Source organism: Ceratotherium simum, chromosome 16 (assembly GCF_057802395.1).
Source record: "Ceratotherium simum simum isolate JZ-2026a chromosome 16, ASM5780239v1, whole genome shotgun sequence".
In the NCBI taxonomy this organism is placed as follows: domain Eukaryota; kingdom Metazoa; phylum Chordata; class Mammalia; order Perissodactyla; family Rhinocerotidae; genus Ceratotherium; species Ceratotherium simum.
In genome coordinates this window covers 41,572,901-41,594,737 of record NC_141915.1, presented here as the reverse complement: position 1 = coordinate 41,594,737, position 21,837 = coordinate 41,572,901, and the positions used below count along the sequence as shown (strand labels likewise).

Sequence of the window (21,837 nt, the reverse complement as noted above, 5' to 3'; positions counted from 1 at the left end):
CCCCAACCCCCCTTGCTCCCCCAAGGGCCCCAGTGACAGCCCCTGCCTGGACTAGTGGCACCTTAGTGCCAGGGGAGGCCACATGTGGAGACTGTCCTCCTTTGGGCCTCGGCCTTCCTCTCAGTCTGAGGCCAATGGTTAGAAAACGCAGTGGCAGTGGGATGGTGCCACCTGCTGGTCTCCAGGAAGAGGCCGGGGAGGAAGGACTGCTGTGAGGCTCTGTGCTGCCCCTGGCTCCAGGAGGGTTGAGAATCTTGGTGGTTCTGGCCCTCAGCTGCCAGCTTCAAGATTGCTTATAGCAACAGCTGATCAGGAGAGGCCTGGACCACAGTTTTTTCCCTACTCCTTGTGCGATTCCTGGCCCCTCTTCCCCAGACCTCAGGTCCTAGTGCTCTAGTCTCTCTTCTGAGAAGCACTGACAGTATTCCAGGGGTGGTCGGCACTGTTAAAACACAGACAAGGAAGCAGAGTTGTAGCTTCAGCCTACATATTACAGCATCAGCCATGCGGGAGGGAAGGAACAAAATGACTCCAACTCCAGGGCTCCCCATTACCCAGGGCTCCCCAAACCAGGAGCCATACTAGCAAATTTATGAAAAAAATATTTTATTCAAAAACACGGTTTTACACAAATGGGTGGCCTATGTACAAAGTATAAAAGAATCCCTCTTCTCGTCCCCACCTTCCTTCAGAGCTGTTTAAACCTGGGACTCCCGATCTTCCACCACCAGCTGCCCCAGCTGCATGTCGTAAACCTCAAAGGAAGGACACATGAGGTTGGGAGCAAGGCCTTCTCAGACCACAGCCAGTTATGCAACTGTGCGGAGGCCTGTTCCAGGTTCCGCCTCCCAGCAGAGTGGACCGAGAGCAGCTTTTACCCCCCACTCCAGATTCCACAGGCATGCAGCAAGCCGCTGACTGGCTGCGATCTCTTGCAGTTTTTTCTAGGAGGGGAGGGGATCAATTCTGCAAGTCCTGGGCCCCCATGTCCTAGACCAGTCCCTTCCTCTCTGCCACCTCTCCCATAAGCAAGCTTGCATACAGAGAGGCAGGGAAGAAGGCTGGGGCCTGATGGAGGGGAGGGGATATCGAGTGGAAAGAGATAGCAGGGACGTGGGCAACAGCATCATCGACTTGAAGCCCAAGCCCCCTGGCTGGAGGCCAAGAGGCCACACAGAGCAGCTCTGACAGGCCTGACTCAATGACCCATTTCTGCTGTGTTAGGGGATGGCCAGGGTTTAGATAAGCTCTCACTTTACAAGAAGTCTGGAGTCCATATGCATTAAAGTATAAAATATTACTCAAAACTGAACCCCAACCCTCCTCCTGAGGGAAAGAATTGATAGACCAACACATGTGTACAAGATCAGATGCACATGCATAAATGCACACACACATCTGGGAGGCGAAGCTTCTAACTCAGGAGTAAAACTCCAGCTTAGAGACGTTACCTGTCTCCATTCCCCTCCTTGAATAATTTCATTCAAATAGCTGCTGAGCAGATAAAGGCCCTGGCAGGACTAGGTTTGCCTGCATTGAGTACCTGCGACAATAGAAGCTCATCTCTTCCTCAACAGAGACAGACCCAGTGGGCTCTTGGAAGGCCTTGATCTGAAGACAAAGGCACTGCTGCTGCTGCTGCAACCACATACGCAAGACAGCAGAGGCGAGGCAGGCACACCTTGTGCACAAACACACACACATATGCACGCATACACGTGCTGCCTGCAAAGGCATCAAGATGCAGAGCAATACTAAAATCACAATATGAACCCTTCACACTCAGTACTGTTTCCGAAGAAAAGTGTGGGATTCAAACGTTCACGAGAGCGAGCCTCTGGCAGATGTGAAAAGACCAGCAGGCGGGGAGAGGCGGGGGTCCAGACTGTCCATCGGGCGGCGTAAGAGTTCCTCCACGTGCCGGGCTACATCCATGGTCTCATCCAGATCGAATTCTCCATCCTGGTCGAGAACGGTGTCAGGACTGGTAGAGAGAGAGCAATGTCAAAGGGAGCTGGCGTGACTCACCCCTGGCCTGCTCCCCACTCAGACCAAGAGTCTCATGGGAACAGGGGCAGCTCTGGCCAGACCCGCGCCCAACCCCAAATTGAATAAGTCAGTCACTGGCTCCTTGGGAGAAACCTGAGTTCTAGTCTCATCTCTCGCTACTGCATTCAGTGATCTCAGGGAATTCATTTCTCCTGTCCCTGTCCTCATCCATAAAACGAGGTGGTTGGGTCAACGAGCTCTGTCCACGCGCGAGGCTATTCCGTTACACCAGAGGCACCATTCACTGAGCACCCACAATGGGCTAGGCCTTTTGACCACATTAGCCTCCTGTAAGGTAGGTATTTACTCCATTTTATAGAGGAGGAAACTGGGGCTCGATTGTCTTAGGAAACATGCTCAGGACCATGTGGCTGGCAGGTGGAGCCAGGACTGGAATTCCGTTCTTTGTGACTCCCAAGCCTGTGGTCGTCCGCTGCAGCTTGCACCTCCCAGGCATCCAGACATCCAGCCCAGGCCACCCACAGCTCAGAGAGACTTAATTCTCTACCTTGGAAACTTCAGAGAGGAGCAATTGATACCCTGTTCCCATCCGCCTCCTAAGAACCACCACCCATCCACAGCTGCCCTGAATCAAGCCCTTACAACAGCCTCACTGTGCTAAATGCTTTACCTGCGCTCTCTCACTTAATCCTGACCCCAAGCCCATGTGGTAGGTAGTCTTGCCTCCATTTTACAGATGAGAAAACAGCATCAGAGAGGCTCAATAATTTTCTCAAGGTCACACAGCTAGTCAGCACCAGAGCAAGGACCCTCCTATGCGTAGCTTCAAAATGCTCTATGCTTTTTACTGGTTGATCTCTCCCTCCCCCCTGAGCACACACCAGACCCTGGCCTGGGGTGGGTGGTCTCAGACTAGAGGAGCTCTGGATTCCTTTGCCCACCAGCCCTCCGGGGGGCCAGCCTGAGGCCAAGCGCCCAGTTCCTCCCCGCGGAGCCCCATGAGAACACAACCTACTTCTGTGGGTATATGTTATAATGAGCCTGGGGACACACGGCTGGGGAGGGGGCCTGGTCCACGTAGGTGGCGCTGCCCCCAGCAGAGTCTGCAGATGCGCTCACAAACCTGCAGGAGGAAGCAGAGCCAGGCTCAGCGGCCTCAGGGCAGCAGCTGACTTGGGGAGGGGCTCAGGGGGCATCTTTATGTCTTTTTCGGGTGCAGAAGGACAAAGTGCCCACTGGGCCCAGGATTCTGGCTGCAGGAGTGGGGCACTGGGTACTGGCCCCATCGTGACCAAGCCCAGTTCTCTCCCCAAGGCTAAGCCAAGTTTCTAGGGTGGGGAAGGGAACACCGGGCCCCTGAAGAGGAGGGGGGTGGTGGTGAGGGGTGAGGAGAGCCAGGGAAGGAGAAAAGAGGCAGCAGGAGACCAGAGCTGGACCCTGGACACTTACTCAGGGACCACTTGTTTGATTTGTGGCTTCACATATCCGTCCACTGCTTTAGCTGCCGAGGGGGGAACTGTGATGAGAACCAAAGTCTCTGGGAGCTCCCGGGGTGACAGCCTACCCGGTGCAGTCTGCCTCCTCCTCACATTGCTGGGGGCTTCAGCAGGGATGAGATTTCCCACAGACTCCCAATAAACACCTGCTGACAGACCCAGCCTGAGGGCCACTCAGACCCCTGGCTTCAGTCTCATTCCTTCTGCTTCCTTTTCTGGCCATTTGCTTTCTCTCTCCTCACCCCAACCCCTGCCAAGAAAACAGAACCAACACCAAGGAGCAAACCCAACCAATGCACTGGTGACATGTTGAAAAGGAAAAACCTGTCCATTTTGCTCCCTACACTCAACTTGGGGGCAGGTTTGAGGGCGGGGAGTGGTGAGAGCAGCTGATTAAGATGGGAGCAGTGCATTATCTGTGGGCTTGAATTATCCCGGCTCCTCCCCCAGCCCTGCAGCCTCTTCCTCCAAGGGCGCAGGCAGAAGTGAGAGTCCACTCAGCTTTTCGCTTTGCAGAGAAGAAAGCTGGGACAGAGGTTTCATTTTCCCTCTCCTCAACTGTGAGCCCTGAAATCCTCTCCACGTGTTTTGCACCACCCCATTAACCAAAACCCAGAGGGGAAATGGCCCCTGGGCTCTTCTTGGGGATTCCCCGGTGCCTAGCCCGAGAGCTCCGTCCATGGGCTGAGGAAGGGCCTGGGAGCGTGAGAGCAGGACGCACCGAGCACAGGAGTGTAGTACTTGGAGAAGACCTCATTCTTGGGCCGGTCAGGAAACACGTAGATGAGATAGTTCAGGTCCCCCAGCCGGTCGGCCAGGGACCGGATGGAGAAATCCCGTGTGGTGAATGGCTTCAGGTTCCACAGGTTGCGGTCAGCTGTGAAAAGGACAAGCTCGTTCCCACAACCCACAGCCATCAGGAGGAGGATCAGGGTTGTGGGATTTTAGGGCAGGCTCGCAGAACATCCAGGCTTTTACTAGCCTGCACCACAACCCCACCCCTTGTGCTCCTCAGCATACAGCAAGGAAGTAACCATGAGAACATTCTACCCAGCAAACCAGGTGAATAGATACCAACCAGGCTGGGTCAGAGCAGAGAAGGGAGAGCATGAAGGACTCACCCAGAAGTTCTAGAGGCTACCGGGCCAGTGATTTTAGGTTCTTCAAAATGGAAAATGATAGAAAGGGAATGCATTTCTGAGCAACACTCCTCCCATACTCCATACTCAATTCCTATCTTTCCCACCAGGTACCCTCTACAGATGCAGGCCTGACGGAGAATGGGAGGCAAGGAGATGGGAGACAGGGCTTCTGAGGCTGGAGTGGGGGCAAAATAAGGCACTCACGAGAGTCAAACTTCCAGGCGATGGTGATGCCCCCGATTTCTGAGTCGCTGAAGCGCAACAAGAAGGTCCCGTCTGGCTTGTTGATGAGCAGGTCATGCGCCTGTTGCTTATTCACAAAACCTAGGATGGCCCTGGGTGCGCGGAGCATACGGTGTCACTGCTCGGCCAGCAGCCACTGTCCCCTGAGCCCATGCCCTCCCAACCCCCATGCCCCCCATTCCTCACCCGTCATTCCAATGGGGCTTGTGATGCTTCTTCAGCACCTCCATGACCCCGTCAAACCACTGCCAGAAGGTGTAGTTCCAGCCCGGCAGGTTCTCCTGAGAGCCCCCAGGAAACCGAAGTCAGGGCTTGTGTCCCCGTCGTCACAGGTGGGCCAGGAAACAGTGAGTGCCCTCTCATCCTCACCTAGACCCTCTCCCTGTTCTCCCCCTGGGGGCCCCACACTCCAGCAGTCCATAAACTGACCTAGCTTCCAACCTGTATCCTAGGGAACCAGAGAGTAAACTCGGCCCTATCCTCTCAGACACAGGCGTCCAAGACAGTGCCACAGGGTGCGGGCAGGAGGCGTAAATAATTGTCCGAGCTGGACAAGACCTCCAAATCATGCCTGCCCAGCCCCTCCATTTTACAGATGGGGAAGCTGGCACAGAGAAGGGTAGGGGCCTGGCAAATTAGTTAACAGATCTAGAACAAGAACCCAGGGATCCTGACTCCCAACTCCAGGTCCTTCCATCGTCCTGCTTTGACTCTCACGGCTGAGCACAGTTTCTTGCAGCCCCTGCCTGCATTTCTTGGGGTGCTAGCCCCCGTTTCTCCTGGTTGCAGGGGAGGGTGGTTGGGGGTGCAGGGTGGGGTGCTGACCCTGGGCAGTAACCTGACTGTGAGGTGGGGGAGGGGTGGCAGGGCACAGTTGGGCCCGGGCAGGCAGCTGGCAGCAGGTCCCTCACCCTGTTGAACTGGGACCAGGACACGGACATGCTGTTGTAGTCCTCGAGGTGGCTGCTGCTGCTGTTGAACAGTTTCTGCGCCAGGAACACGAGGTTCTCCTTGGTCAGGCCTCGGTTGCTCTGCACTTCGGCCTTGAATTTCATGTTTAGGGCTTCACACAGCTGCGGCCACAGCACTTTGTCAGGCACGGCAAATGGCACCCTGCCCTGAGAGGGAGAGAAGAAAGGGGGAGAAGAGGCAGACTGAAGGCAGAGGAAATATTTACACTTACACACACACACACGGATATACAGACACTAAGAGACAGAGGGGACTGAGAAAGATCCAGAAAAGGAGATACAAACACAAAGCAAAGAAAGACGGGGGGCAGGGGCAGAGGGGAGGGCATGCAGGGATAGAGACCCAGATCACACGACCAAGGACAGAGATCAGGGACCCAAACCACAGCCACAGGCAGGCCAGGGACAAGAGCCCGAAGACCAACCCACGGACCCAGCAGACCCCAGACAGAGCCCGAGGACATGCCAAGGGAAGGGCGCTCACACCAGCTGCCCCTCTCCCCTCACCTCAGCTCTGGTCTGGTCCTGGGGTGCGGGAGGACCACTCAGCAGGGGCCCGAGGGGTTGGGGCTGACCCTGGGAGACCCCGAGTGCCTGGGGGCCCGAGTTGGGGGTCCTATGGAGACTCACCGGCTCAGCAAAGGCATTGTCCCACAGCACAGTGGCAGTAGCATTGTGGTCCTGGCTACCATGAACGATGACAACCACAGGAAGGGACAGGGTCTGTGGGAGTCAGAAGAATGAGAGTCGAGGGCGTATGACCACCATCTTGCCCTCCACTCAGGCTAGACTCCCAACCCTCATTCCTCAGCCACAATCCCAACCACAAGCTCCTCCCAACAAAACCAAAGCAAAAACAAACAAAAAGAACACAACGTATTTCTTCTTGGCCCATCGCCTAAGTTCTGTGGGCTGGTGCCAAACTATAACCTAGCAAACAGGCACCAGCAGAGGGAAAGCAGATTTTCTGATAGCATCACGGGGTAACAGGTCCGAGACCCTGAGAGGATTCATAGCTCTCTGGCTTTCCCGAACCAGCCGGGTGGCCTCAGGCAGGTCCCTTCACCACTCTGGGTGGTCTGTGGGGGGTGGGAGAGCGGGGCCTCACCTTCACCTGGAACACAAGCTCATTGCTGCCCACACTGAACTGAGACTCAAACAGGACTGTGAACTTCTCCTCTGTCACAGACTCTGCGCCCCGCCGGTCAGCGCGTTTGATCCTCTTTAGCGACTATACGGTGGGGTCCGAGGGGGACAGGAAGACAGCACCTGGTTACAAGGACTCAGCTCTGGGCAGACCTTCCCCCCAAGGGCCGGGCCCTGTCCTCACCATGTTCCTGAAGTGGGCGCTGAGGGTGCCAGTGGCCTGGTGATACTCCATCACACAGCAGTTGTTCAAGATCTCTCCACTGCACTCGCTGCCAAGGAGAGGGACCCCCGTCTCCACACAGGCCCCAGGTCAGGAGCATGGTCCTGTCTGCACCTTGGGCTGGGGTCTTCACTCCAGAAAGGCCTGCCAGTGGCCCCTGCCCTATCCCCTAAGAGTGTTCCTTGGTGTGTCTCTGGGCTTACTTTCTTATCACCCTGAGAGTACCCAAGCAAAGTCTTCAAGGGCAGGGGCTGGGTCTGTATCATTAAGTTAAAAATTCCTTGGGCATCAAGATTGATGTGGGGACCTTTGCGGGCCTCCAGCAGCTTCCAGTACACTTAAAATTAAAATCTTGACCCTGGCCTACAAGGATCCCCGTGATCAACCCCTGCCCACCTCCCTGGCCTCATTGGGCTCCTCTCCCCTCACTCAGGACAAGTGAGCCACACTGCCTTGTCCGTTTGCTGAGCATGCAAGCTCGGTGCCTACCTCAGGACTTTTGCACTTGCTCTTCCTGTCGCCCCGAACACTCTCGGATCACATGGTAGGCACTCAGTACACACGACCAGGTCTCCCATTTCACTCTTCACTCCCTCATTCATTCATTCACTGCACCCGTCATGGGTGGCCTACCCTAACCCCAGGAACCCAACCCTGGGTTCTCTATCCACACACACCTTCTCTATGCTCCTCCTTCAGGACAAGGCCCATGTTCTCTCTGCCTGAAGGTCTTCCCTCTCCACACTCTGTCACTAGCCACCTCCTATTCATCCTGCAGCCTGCGACTAATTGTCATTCTGCTCCACCCCACCATGACCCACTTCCACAGACCCTATACATCTCCCTTATCACACCCCAGTAATCATTTCTCATGTCTGCTGCTTGCTCTGCAAGTCAAGGTTGGGCCAGGAGAGAGCCAAGTTCTATGTGAATCACAGCTGTGTCCCAGTGCTTAGCACAGGTCCTAGAACTCCCAGCAGTCCAGTCCTTGTTGACCTATGTGCCGGGCACGGCAGGGAGTGGGGAAGGCCTCTGAGCAGGAGGAGCGAGGTGTAGACCAGGACAGACAGAGTGAACGGGGGAGACACTGGGCCACATCTGCAATGCCAGGACAAAAGGCTGCAGAGAGGGTGGTCGTGCTGTCCCCATCATCCAGGACCCCAGCTATAGAATACAAGTGGATTCCAGACTGAGCTGCGGAGAGGCAGAGGGTGGAGGGAGGGCACATACTTGCGGGTGTTCTCGTTCTTCAGCAGTGACTTGGCCTGCTGCTCACTGATGATGGTGGCCTTCACTTGGGGGGGGTTCATGTGCACGTTCAGCTTCCCGCCCACCAGCAGGCGCACAGTGGCTGCAAACTTGGTCTGGGTCTTCAGGACCTGAGGGGGCTGCTTCTCGATGATGAATGTGCTGCAGGGACACAAATGACCAGATAGACAATGTGATGCTGGCTCAGGGGACAGGGCTCTGGTCCCTCTGCATGGGGAGGCAGCCCAGCGCATGACATAAGAGCATATGATGCAGCCCGTTCCCAGGGAGGCCACCGAGAGTGGGGGGTGGCGGGAGGGGAGGCAGTGAAATGACCTCAGCAGCTGGCATGGGCTACAGGTGACAAGGGCAGCCCTTGTAGTGTCCACAAGAGAAACTGGGCAAGGTCAACACCAAGAGGCCAGAGCAACCGGGGAGGGGCGGGGGTGGAGGGGTGGAGGGTGTGAGGCAGAGAGAGACAAGGATTCAAGCGAGAGTTCCCATTTGCAAAGCACCCCTTCCCCTCCCATGCCAACCACATGGGGAGCTAGGCGCGGCCAAGAGGCAGCAGTCACCTGGTCACCAGGGCTGAGATGATGTCTGTGATGGTGGCATTGACCTCGGCCAGCATCTCCTCCACCGGGCCGGGGATGGGCAGCTGCTGGCAGAGGTGTTCAGCTCTGCGGATCTGCTGCCGGTTCTGCCAGATGATCTCGGCCAACTTCTCACACCTGCAAGAGCCCCAGGGCAACAGGAAGGACAGTGGCTTCACCCCCATCCCCCAGGCCAGAGATGGGGAGGCTCCCAGTCTGGGGAGAACCCCTCAAGACCCAGGGAGGCCTCACCCAGGAAGACCCTCTGCCTGAACCCCCACTCTGGCCATTGAGCAGAGCAGAGCGGCCCTGCCTTCTAGAAACACAGAGAAACACACAGGAGGAACGACCCTGATTTGGGTCCCACCAGCCCGAGTGTCACTCTGCACACCCGGCCCTGCCCCACTCCCCAACACAGTGACTCCTTCCCAGGGGAGGTGGTGTGATCTGGGGGCACCAAAGTCTGTATCAGGAACTGGAACCACTGGTGAAATGAGCCCTGTTCCAGGACAGAGCGAGCCAGCTGCACGTGGAAATGCAGGAGGCAGAATAAGCAGCTGGTAGCACCCCTCGGAGTCCCTGCCTGCCCCTGCCCGCCCCTCCCTGCCTGCCTCCCCACACCCATTACCAGGACTGTAGCACGTCCAGGCTGCCCTCGGGGGGGCCTCCATTCCCAGCCAGCTGCTGCCGCCGCTTCCACTGGATCAGTTCGTCATCCAGAATGATGGTCTGCTGCTTCCGCAGCAGCTGCAGGGTCTTCTGGTGCTTCTCGGCCAGCTCCTGAAGGGACGTGGGGAGAGCAGGCCCTTCCAGGCTCCCAGGGAACAACCCTGCAGACCCTCACTCAGGAGGCGGGCCCGGGACCAGGGACCAGGCCCCAGGCACGGGCCTTCCCCTTCCCTGACCTGCTCTGCCTCACGTGCCCCCACGGGAAAGGAGCATCTGGCCTCCTGATCTCCTGGGTCCTGCTCTCCTCCTGGCTCTATCCCTCTCCGGCCCCCTGGACAGCTCGGGACACGGCCCTCCACGCCCGGGAGAAGAGGGACGCAGAGCCCACTCACCACTCGGTACTGCTGCAGCGTCTGGGCCTCGCGCTGCAGCCAGGCCTCCAGGGACACCTGCTTCTGCTGGAGGGCCGTCTCCCGGCTCAGACGCTCCTGGGGATTCAGCTGGGCCAGCTGCGCAAACTGAGCTGGCGGAGGGGACAGGACACCACGACCACGATCTCCCAGCGCCCAGCAGGAAGCCCAGAGGAACCACACTCCCCTGTTCTGGAGACCAGACCCTCAAGGGGACACATCTGACCAGTGGCAAGTTGGGGTTCTAGCAGCAAAGGGCGCCCAGAGATGAGTGGGCTCCCCTCCCTGGCCTCCCGACTCTGAGCTCCTCCAGGGAGTGGGGAGACAGACGCTTGGGGCTACAGCTGAGGAGAACCCTGCCGTGTGGCCTTCACTCCAGCCCACACAGCTGGCTGCCCAGCCCTCCTCACACCACACTGGGGTCTGGACTGGAGCCACACTGCCTGGTCTCAAGGGTGCCCTCGCCGTTTCCTGGCTGGGTGAACTTGGGCAAATCACTTCACTCTCCTGTGCCTCAGTTTCCCCATGTGTAAAACAGGAGAATCATGGCACCTGCCTCAGTGGGCTGCTGTGAGGAGTAAATAAGTGATGACACAGAAAATGCTCAAGAAGCTGCCCGGCACACGCAGCTCTGGGTGAGAGTCAGTCCTTGGTTAACGGGTTACAGCACGGGATTAGAGGGTGACGGAGATGAGCAGCTGCTCCGCCCCAACCTCACACAGCAAAGCCTCAGCGGGGACAGCCCCACTCCGCTGCTCTGTCCCACTTCCCGGAGCACGGCAGCCCCTCCTCGGGGAAGGAGGCTCTCCAGGTGCTGGAAGGTGCCCAACATGTTTGTCCAGGTCGGGTCACCTCGAGTTCAGCCAGACTAACCAGGAGAGAGAGAGGGGAGAGAGAGTGTGTGTCCAGGGACCACTGGGGACACAAAAGCAGCAAGATTCTCTCAGGAAAGGGAGGCAGCTTCTCTCCACACCAGCTGACAGGAATCTCATCAATGGCAGGAACAGGGAGTCAGTGAGGCCTCATTAGCTTTTTCAAAAAGTCTGTTATGAAAAACTTAAGACACAGGGAAAGTAGAAAGAATGATACAAGGACACCTGTGTATCAATAACCCAACTTAAGAAAGCGAACATTTCCACAGTTAAAGCCACCTGTACACCCTGTCCTGCTTGCAAATCCATCCCTCCCTCCAAAGGTAACCACTGTCCTAAATGCTGGGATTACCACCCTCTGCCTGTAGCCTTTTTGAACATCCCAGTGTCCTTACTCAGGCTGAGTCAAGAAAATGGGAGCGTCATCACGTCTTGGTCAATCAAGTTCCTGGCAGGCCTCTCAGGGCCGTGTCACACTGACCTAGGCCCTGTGCCATGGACTCACAAGCTGGGATAGACTAAAGCAACTCTAGACCGCCAGGAAAAGCCCAGAACTAGAAGAGAACTGAGAAATATGGTTCCAGTTGTACTGCAGGGGACTGAGCAGGAAGAGTAGTGTCCAGGCACAGAACATAGCAGAGTAATCTGGACGGCCACCTCGGGAACCCTGCCACCCACAGGGAGGTGGGGGTGAGCCAACACCTGGGCCCAGCCTCCCCATACAAGTGACCCACTTAGTCTCTCCTGGCAATTTGCAGAAGCTTCTGGGAAGGATGCCAGGAGACGTGAGGCAATTGTCTGCTCCACTGGAGGCAGCTGAGCCTTTCCTTGCACAAACAGATCAATAGTCTGTGTTTCTGATGGGTGACCTTGATAAATGAGACTACACTGACACTGCATAATGGGGACAAACCCAAACCAGAATCCAAACCCAAACCCAGAAATAGGAAACAGAAAACCCAAGAATGGGATCAGAAGTACTGTCAACCAGTCAAAGGCCTTGGGTAGAACTAACAGTCTGAAATCTCCTGTTCCCTAATGTAGGAAAAGGGCCATCCCTTCTCTGGGGTCAGTCTGGGATGGATTCAGATGAGAGGAAGACATGCTAGAATCATCCTGCCCACATTTACTCAACACTTACTAAGATTCAGGCACTGTGCTAGTCATAGGGTATAGAAACTACTGATAGGGCAGGGTTAGGAGGAGGGCTTAGTTAAATGAAAACAGAATTCTAAAAAAATTTTAATAAACAAACAAAAAAGGAGAAGTGAGGAACAAAAACTGAAAAGGGATAAAACAGAAAATAAGTATTAAATGTAGACCTCATACAACTGTATTAAATATTACATTAAATATTAATGGACTAAACACCTCAATTAAAAGCAGAGATTTCAGAATAAATACAAAAGCAAGACTCAACTAGGTATGTGATGTACATTTCTGGTTAAAATAAAGCATGGATAAAGATATGCTGTGCCAATATAGAACAAGAAGGCTGAAGTAGTTATATTAATATCTGATAAACCATAGACTTCAAGACAAAGAATATTACCAGAGATCAAGAATGATATTTCATAATTATTAAGGTGTCAATCAATCAGAAAGACATAATAATCATAAATGTATATGCATCTAATAACAAAGCTTCAAAATATATAGAGGAAATAGTTACAGAAATAATTGGAGAAGTAGACAATTCCACAATAGGATATTTTGATATCTTTCTTTTAACTTCTGAACAATTAAACAAAAAAATCAATAAAGATATAGATCAGTGGTTCTCAAATGTGGACCAGGGATCCCTGGAGGGTTCTCAAGACCCTAATAGAGGGTCCACAAAGCCAAAACTATTTTCATAAGGTTATAAGACCTTATTTACCTTTTTCTCTTTTAATCTCATAAGTATACAGTGGCATTAAAGACATTTGTAAAAATGTAAAGCAATGCCACTCATTAAATTTCGTTTTGGAAAATATAGATGTTGTTGGCTTTTTGGTTTTGGGGGTTTTTTTTGGTCAAACTTTATTATGTTAATGTTATATATTATGTTATATATGTTAACATTATTGAATTTATTATTGCTGTTTTTGAATGAAACAATTATAGAACATGTGGATTCTTTTCAAATCCACAAGATACATTCACCAAGACAGAGCATATGCTGGGCCATAAAACAAGTCTCAATAAATTTAAAAGAACTGAGATCATACAGAGTATGTTCTCTGACAACAATGGAATTCTATAATGAAATGAAAATGAGATCAACAGTGATATGACATCTAGAAAAAATCAAATATTTGGAAATTAAAGAATATACTTCTAACTAATGTATGGGTAGAAGAACCAGAAGAGAAATTAGAAAATATTTTAAACTGAATGATAATGAATATAAAGCATATCCAAAATAATAAGACGCAACTAAAGCACTGCTTAGAGGGAAATTTATAGCTCTGAGTATATATATTAGAAAAGAAGAAAGGTCTAAAGTCAATGACCTAAGGGTCTACCTTAAGAAGCCAGGAAAAAAAGAGCAAAGGAAAAGGCAGCTTGACACTTCCTGTTCTCACTAGGATGGGGTGGTACAGCTCTGAGGTCAGTCTCAAGTGGGAAGAATATGGGCCATGTCTCAAGATTCCTCATATTGTACCCAGGGTTAATTCCTTCTGAATTAATTTTTCTTTCCCCACACCCTTATCATGGCAGCAACTGGCAAACTACAGACCTAGGAGATAGAAGAATTTTTCCACTGTCACCTCCTCCTTCCAGCTCCACCTCCTATCAATGAAGCTTAAGAAGGGGCATTCCTGGACCGGCCCCATGGCTTGGCGGTTGGGTGCACGTGCTCCGCTGCCGGCGGCCCAGGGTTCGGATCTCGGGCGCGCACCGGCGCACCGCTTCTCTGGCCATGCTGAGGCCGCATCCCACATACAGCAACTAGAAGGATGTGCAGCTATGACATACAACTATCTACTGGGGCTTTGGCGGGGGGGGGGGGGCGGGGAAGAAGGGGCATTCCTGGAGTTCCACCTCTCTCCAGCCTGGTTCAACCAGGGGACTCCAACCTAAGTCCTCCCTCTGGGGAATACTTCGTCTATACTCATTCATTCATTCATTCGTTGAGATATTCACTGAATATCTACAATTAGGGAGAGAATATTGGTTAGTCAAGTACAGGGATTTTATGACATAACTCTAGTTGAGATCCAGTTCTGCAACTTACAAGGAACTCAGGCCAAGTTACTTGTTCTCTTTGAATCTCAGTTTTACCATCTGAAAAATAGAGTTAATGCAACTACCTACTTCCCAGGGCTCTTGTAAAGGTTGAATTGAGTAATGCATGCAAAGGACTTAGCCTGGAGCCTGGCACACTGCAGGGGCTCAATCACTGGGAGCCATTACTCCTCCCAGGCTTTGGGTAAGGTTCTGGGGAGATAGACTTGGACCTAGCCCCAACCCAGGAGGAACTCACAAAGTGGTCCTCACTCCCATCCTTAAGACACACATTGCCCACGCTGCAGGGCCTCACCCTGGATCCTCAGGCTCTCTTGATATTGGATGATGAAGTACTCCTGAGTCTGTTGCAGCTTCTTCAGTTCATTCTCTGTGTCCTGCGTGACCAGTCGCAGCTCCTCAAATGTCTGGTTGATCTGAAGGTGTTTCTGGGACATGGCATCAACCAGGATCCCAGCAGGAGAAGTACCCTGGAGACAGATCAGGGGGAGAATGCAGGCAGCAGTGGGCTGGGCAGTGAGGATGGGAGAAAGCCTCAGGCCTCGGTGAATGCCAATACTACAGACCCCAAACTCCAAATCTAGAGTAGGAAGGAAGGACGATTTGAGTCAAAGGGATAGTCATTTGCCAGAATTGGGGTGGACGCGGGGAAAGAAGGAGGAGAAACAGGTGACCTGGCAGACGATGGTACCTTCATAAAGCATAGTAGAAACTTCTATTGCAGATCTTCCCTCCATCAGAGTATCCCAAACAGGGTCCATCTAAATTCTCTACGGAGAAACTAGAACTCAACACGTCCCAGGAGTTACCTGGGTTTTCCTACTAATGATGACGACCCCTCATTCTACATTCTACATGACCCGATGCCATGGACTGTGCTAGGTGCTGGGGACACGGCACCACATGAACACACACTGTCTGAATCTTCACTCAAGATCTTCTTGTGACTGAGGGAAGAGGGAAGAGGGTGAACCTCTCACAGGCGGTGTCCTGGAGACCCCAAAATGAAGTTACAGAAGAGGAATCCACAAGGCCTCCTTGCATGCAGCCATTTAGGTGACCTGGTCTGATCTATTCCTTCAATACTTGGCTGAGAGGGGATCAAGTCCTCAGGGCCTTTCCAATGAACTGTTCTCAGAATAAAATCCAAACTCCTTTGCACAGTCTCCATTGCCCTAGCCGACAGCCTCTGCCTACCTCCACCCCAGTTCCACTGCTGCCCAAGCACATCAGCTACTTTCTGTTCCTTGAACACGCAAGCATGTTCCTGCCTCGGGGCTTTTGCACTTGTTCCATCACTCTGGGACATTCTGGCACCAGATCTTCCTGAGGCTCGCACTTCAACTGGCACCTTTTCAGAGTGGCCTTCTCTGATGGGCCAATTTAAAATAGCAACACTCTTATCTGAAAGTGTCTTGTTCTTGTATTTGTTTACTTCTTTCTTGTCTGCCTCCCTGCACTAGGATGTGAGCTCCCTAAGTGCTAGGATTGTCTTCTGGACCACAAAAATCCCTAAGACCTAGAACATCAGAGGTGTTCAAGAACAGCTTGATGATGGGCCGGCCCCGTGGCTTAGCGGTTAAGTGCGCGTGCTCCACTGCTGGCGGCCCGGGTTCAGATCCCGGGCGTGCACCGATGCACCGCTTCTCCGGCCATGCTGAGGCCACGTCCCTCATACAGCAACTAGAAGGATGTACAGCTATGACATACAACTATCTACTGGGGCTTTGGGGGGAAAATAAATAAATAAATAAAATCTTTAAGAAAAAAAAGAACATCTTGATGGCTTGGAGAAGGTATGATTTCTCCCTGACCATGACAACATCTGTGCACTAGACATGTATTTCTTCATTGGGGCCAAGCTTATTCGGACGTTTACAGATAGCTCGGTAATTGCAACAAGTCAAGGGACACAAGGGTTGTCCTGGAAGACCCTTTGTGATCTGGCTTCTGCCTCCTCTCTGGCTTTACCTATGGGTGCTCCCCAGTAGCACTGACTATTTGCAAGTCTTCAAATGTGATAAGATGGCTCATGCTTTCCTGCCCTCACATACACTGTTGTTACTTTTGACTAGAAAACACATCCCTCCCCCTTCCTCCTTCTTTCTCCACTACCGTTCAGACATCCCTTTCCTCAGGACACCCACCTGACAGCCTCCTCAATCTGAGTAGGGAACTTGTCCATACGTGCCTCCTTAGCACTCCACTCACCCCTGGAGAATCTATTATTGCCTGAATTCCTTTTAAGGGGGGACCAGGCCTTCGTCTGTGTCTCCAGTCCTAGCCCAGCATCAGATGCACAGCAGGACCTCAATAAATGTTTCCTGAATGAACTGTACCATTCCTGTAATCAGCGTCCACAACAATAAATAAATAATAAATACGCCTGTACTCCAGGCACTATTCTGTAGTCTTTACATATGTTATATCATGTTATGAAATTCACCTTGCTTTATTGCAGTTAATATAACATTTGTATCATTGTCCAAGCAGATGTTCAACGCCTTTGTGATTTCAGAACTTGGGGGATGGGTCCCTGCTCTGCGTCCCTGGGCCTCACCTCTCTGAGTTTGCCAGTGTCAGCTCTTCTGACACAGATCTTGGCTCCATTTCTCCTCACAGACGCATCCACAGAACATGTCTTGTTTTGGCCCCAGTCCCATTTAATGAATGACAAACTTTTCCCTAATGATTGTAATGCCATCTTTGACATACACGGAATTTCCAGATGTGTATATGTGTTTTTAGGGCTTCCTCTTCTGTTTCGTTTGTCTGTTTGTCTATCCTCAGCTCACACAGCATCTCATTTAACCCTCACAATAACTCCATAAGGTAGATACTATTACTATCCCCATTTACAATAGAAAAAACAGAGGCTCAGAGAGGTTAAGTAACTTGCTCAAGTCACACAGTTATTAAGTGGTAGAGCCAGGGACTGAAGCCAGGGGGTCACTCTACACCTGCATGTAATATTGCCTCTTACACATGCCCATTGTCCACGTCCAAGTCCATGTCCATTACACACATGTTCATGTCTCTCAGCTCTTTGGTGCTCTCTCCTGCCTGTCTTTATAAAACACAGTTGTCTGGAGAGAAAGGCGTATGGAAGAACTTCCCAACTCCTCTCCCCATACCCATGGGACACTCACATTGTTGGCTTCTTGGACCAGCCTCTGTTCATTGTATAGAATATGCCGGATGCAGCGGACCAGGTCCATGGGGCAGCGATCATACGTGTTCTGAAAGAATCCAACAGCAGCTACCAATGGCCGCCCTCTGCAGTGCCATGCCCACCCCGCCCTCCCCTCCAGCCCCTGCCTCAGCTTTCCCACGGAAGCCTCAGGAACTGTCACCAGTTGCCTCTATCTCTCTTTGACTCGTTTCCCCTCCCAGATCTTCACATTGGGTTTTCAGGGCATTAGAAACCCACAGTTTACAAACACTTCCAATCTACCATCTCCTTTGAGTTTCACAGCATAGAAATCCTACGACATAAGCAGAAACTATTATCCCCATTTCACAGATGAGAAAACTGATGCTCAGAGAGGTTAAGTACTTGTCTAGAGGCAAACAAATGAGTGAGCAGATGACTCAGGACTCAGGGCATCTAATGCCAAGGTCAAGGTACTTTCCACCATACTCCTGCCCTGGGTTCCTATTTTGCTTCCCTCTTGCCCCCAGGTTTCTCCTGTTTCCTCCTTCTTCTGGGATGGACTTTATTTCCCTGGCACCCTGCTGCTTGTATTTAAGAAGGGCTTTCTGAGAAATACAAGTGAGTTCCAAATGCTTGACTGCTTGACTATGATTACCACCCACACCCCTTTCCTGCTTTGCAAAAACTTCCTCTCTCCCTATACTCCTTCTCCTCACCCTCCACGTGAAGGAGAAACTAAATCTTACATCTAAACCCTGAATTCAAGGTTCCTTTATCCAGCTCTCGCCTCCAGGGCACCTCTGCTCCTCTCCCGCCCCAGTTCAGCAGCTCTCCTACCTTTAGAAGAGTCCCAAGAGGAATGACTCGTTGCCTCATTCTCTCATTTCTAGAATCTGTCAGTCTTCCTTTCTCTAACAAAGGAATCTTGACTACTTCCAGCCCTCCTGCTTGATCTGTCCCAAACGGCATTTCACCCATCCCCCTTCTCTTGGGGACAAATACGCCCCACCCCTTGCCTCATAATATGCTAAAGGAATCTGACAGGTCTGATTTAGAAAGAGGGGGTGGGGGAAATTGAAGCACAGAAAAGTTGCCGATAAGCTCAGGGTCACATGGTGAGTCAGTGGCCAAGCCAGGAAAAAACCCAGGGGTTCTGATGCTGGAAAGAGAAGGCGGACACTGCTTCCCTGCAGATGGCTCCGAGCGCACACCCACCTGCAGCTGCGTGGCATAGTGCCCCAGCTTGATCTTCAGTAAAAACCCATCTTCCCCCACTTGGTGCTCCGCCTTCTTCTGCAGCTCCTGCACCAGGCCCTCCAGGAGCTGGGTGGCCTGAGCTTGGTCCTGGGGATTGTCCAGGTCGATGGCATCCCTTGGGGCAGGGCAGTGGGAGAAGCCTACTGTGGCACTTCCTCGGGCAAGCAGGTCAAGCGCCACGACGGACATGGAAATCCCAGGCTCCTGACTTAAGGGCGCTCCCGAGCCCACAAGACTTGTTCCCGGCATCTCCACAGGCATCACAGTCTAGCAACATCCCCTCGCCCCTCCCAGGGTCCCATTTCTCTCTTCCCCTTTCCCAGGGACACCGCCCCTTCCGCACAAAGAGGAATAGACAGGACCAGAATCACACCAAACCACAAAGGGGAGACCTAAAAGCCAAGGGGCCTGGATGGTAGGGACCCGCAGAGGAAGGCGCAGGGCAGGGGCACCTACCAGGGCTGGCTCTCGATCCACTGCGCTAAGTAATGCCGGACCTCGATGGGGAAGTGCTGCCCGTACAGCACCTGCATCTGGCGCAGCGCATCTCCCTGCAGCTGCTGGGCCTGGATCCAGCCCGCCATGTCCGTTCACCTAGGGCGAGTACAGAGCTGAAGAGGCCCCTCCTCGCCTCCTCGGCAGAGGCGAGGTCTGGGCCTGCCCGTGGCCCTGCCATGCCCACCCATCCCTGGACCGCGGTCAGGCCATGCCCCTCCCCTCCTACAGACACGCTTTCCTGTGCGGGAAGAAAGATGGGGGGGGGGCCGCCCTTCCCTCCAACAAGGAACCTGCTGAGGCTTGGGGAGGGGCTCTCAAAAGTCAGGTGCCCTCCGCCTCTTCCTCTCCCCTAGCCCCACTGGGGCTTCCCCAGGGGGGGACAGCTGGAAACTGAAAGAGAAACTTGGCAGAGGCCCACGGGCCCTCTGGGGAGGGCTACAAGAATCCCCCCTACCCTGCCTGGAACCCCGACTCCCAATTTCTGGGAAGGAGGGATAATCTAGCCCAAAGTTAGGGCAACGCCACCGACGGCTCCCACTGGACGGCTCATCCCCGCGGGCACGTGTCTGGGGTTGTTAGGAGAGAGGGCTGGGGAGACAGACGCTCTCCCTCTCCTCGGCTGCCCCCCCAGCTGTGCCCCATGGTCTCCCACTGTTGATCCCAACAGCGCCCCCTGCCCACTGCGGGCGAGGACGGCGCCCACCCTCGGCCCCCTCCCTCCATCCGCGTCCCTCGTTCCTGGTCCGCGCTGCACGCTGCGCCGAAACTCCCTCTCGGTCCCGGGACGGTCCCCTGCACCCCGCCCAGCCGTCGGGCTTCGGGTCCCGGGGGCCAGGGCAGGAGTCGAGAGCCCCCTCGCCGCGCGCGCCGCCCGGGACGCGCTGCCGGGCCACTCACCTGGTCGCGCCGAGCCGTCCGGCGGCGGGGCTGGCTCTCCGCCCCGCGGCTCTCGCTCCCGGCCCGGGCTGCTGGCGGCGGCGGCGGCGGCGGCTGTTACTACAGGAAGGAGCAGAGAGCAGCGATTTCCTCCTCAAAGGTCAGCTGCCTCCGATAGACCATACACAGCGCGCGAGCTTTCGCCAACACCCCTCCCAGCCGCTGTCGCTCCCTCCCTGCCTCCGCCCTCGGTCGCTGGCTCCCCGGCGAGTGCGCAGCGGCGGCCGCGGCCGGCCCCGGGGTGGCCAGGCTGGGTGGCGCTGGGCGTGGGGACTGCCCCGACGGCGGGCTCCCCCGGGAGTCCCAGCGGCCTGCGGCCCGGGACTGTGGCGGGCCAGAGGCGCAGGAGTGGCCGGAGGACGGGGGTGGCAGAGCCGGGAAATCCCGGGCTCTGGAAATCCCAAACCAGGGCCTCAGTTTTCTCATCTGTAAAAAGGGAGGAGGCAAGGGCTAGACTAGCTGGATATCCTTCCAGTTCTGGCGCTTGTCATCTATTGAGTCTCTAGATTAAAAGAGTAAATGTGTGTGCGCGTGTGTGTTTATGTGGGTTGGGGACACAGCTTTTGTGACCTCAGAGGCAAAGCCATAGGGAGGGGAAAGACTGAGGATTCCAGAGAAGCCAGCTCGCTCCCAGGGCCCCACCTCCCCTCCTTCCATTACTCCCACCACCGTGCACTCACCCAACCTCCTGAAATTTTGCAAATAAGCAACAGAAGTCCAGAGAGGGGAAGAGGCTTGCCAAGAGTCACACTGTGGCACATGGCCTAGTCAGCAGAGTATGATCCATAAATGACCCTGCCGCTCTGTTCACCCAGCCCAGTCACATCTGAGGCCGGTCCTACCTTCAGAAAGGTCCAGGGAGGGTTATCTTGAATCCTCACAAGCTCACGACTGCCTATGGGCCTTGCCAGAGCAGGGAACACCCTCCCTGAGCCTTTCCTGGGTCACAGCCCCCTCACTGACAGCCTACAGGGCGTGCGGTGTTGGGCAAGGCCAGACTGGAAGCTTTCCATCCCCTTTGCCCAGCTTCCCTCTCCTCTGGGCCTCCCCTCTGCCTGGCAGCTGGTATTGGCAGCACAAATGGAGGAGACAGCCTGGCTGCTCACTCAAGGCCCAGCTGGGCTGAGACCATGTGTCCTGGGGGGAATCATTTTCCTCTTCCTCCCTCCCTCCCTAATGCCTTCTTGGATCTGCCCCTTTCTCTCCATTCCCTCCCCCCATCCACTCCCCTACCTTCCTTGCCCCTCACTACCTCCCCCACTTTCATTCTTTTTACCTCAGAGAAAAACTGAAGTTTAAAGCTGCAGAAGCTGGAATGTGTGGGCCCCCCCCGCCCACTGCCATGTGTGGTCGCAGTCTCTTAGTTGGCAGGATCATGAGGAAAGGATTGAAAACCATAAGGGGGTTTGCAAAGGACTGGGGAAACCTTGCTCCTTAGGTGTTCTGCAGGGGAGCCCTAGGGAGGAGAGAGCACACCTCTCCCACCCTCCCTTCTTCCTCCACTCTGTGCAGTGGATTTGGCAGGGGAGGGTGAGACACACAGAGCTAGGGGGTCACCTGGGATGAGAGTCAAGTGTCAGAGCTGGAAATAACTGTAAAGATGATTTTACAAATGGGGAAACAGAGGGTGGAGAGAGAAAGTAATTGGCCAGGGCCGGCCCTGTGGCTTGGTGGTTAAGTGCGCGCGCTGCAATGCTGGCGGCCTGGGTTCGGATCCCGGGTGTGCATCGAGGCACCA

The 21,837-nt window shown here is 53.9% G+C and overlaps 1 protein-coding gene across 3 annotated transcripts; it reads right to left on the bottom strand.

Moving 5' to 3' along the window:
* Positions 1 to 589: 589 nt before the first annotated feature.
* Positions 590 to 20,179, bottom strand: LOC101399057 (signal transducer and activator of transcription 5A). 3 transcript variants are annotated; one of them, XM_087441191.1, is made up of 19 exons: positions 20,061 to 20,179; positions 19,122 to 19,259; positions 18,624 to 18,780; positions 17,404 to 17,493; positions 14,550 to 14,724; positions 10,134 to 10,264; positions 9,701 to 9,852; positions 9,055 to 9,210; positions 8,462 to 8,641; positions 7,193 to 7,280; positions 6,971 to 7,093; positions 6,493 to 6,585; positions 5,803 to 6,009; positions 5,078 to 5,172; positions 4,853 to 4,983; positions 4,228 to 4,383; positions 3,460 to 3,526; positions 3,026 to 3,133; positions 590 to 1,984 (listed from the first exon to the last, which is right to left on the bottom strand). In XM_087441191.1, exons 2-19 carry the CDS (start codon positions 19,247 to 19,249, stop codon positions 1,822 to 1,824), a joined length of 2,400 nt encoding a protein of 799 aa, XP_087297317.1. In that variant the 5' UTR covers positions 19,250 to 19,259; positions 20,061 to 20,179; the 3' UTR covers positions 590 to 1,821. The 3 variants fall into 3 exon arrangements, with proteins under 3 accessions (XP_087297317.1, XP_004434516.1, XP_087297318.1); XM_004434459.3 differs by having other exon boundaries at positions 3,460 to 3,511; positions 20,061 to 20,177; XM_087441192.1 differs by lacking the exons at positions 3,026 to 3,133; positions 3,460 to 3,526 and having other exon boundaries at positions 20,061 to 20,177.
* Positions 20,180 to 21,837: the final 1,658 nt, after the last annotated feature.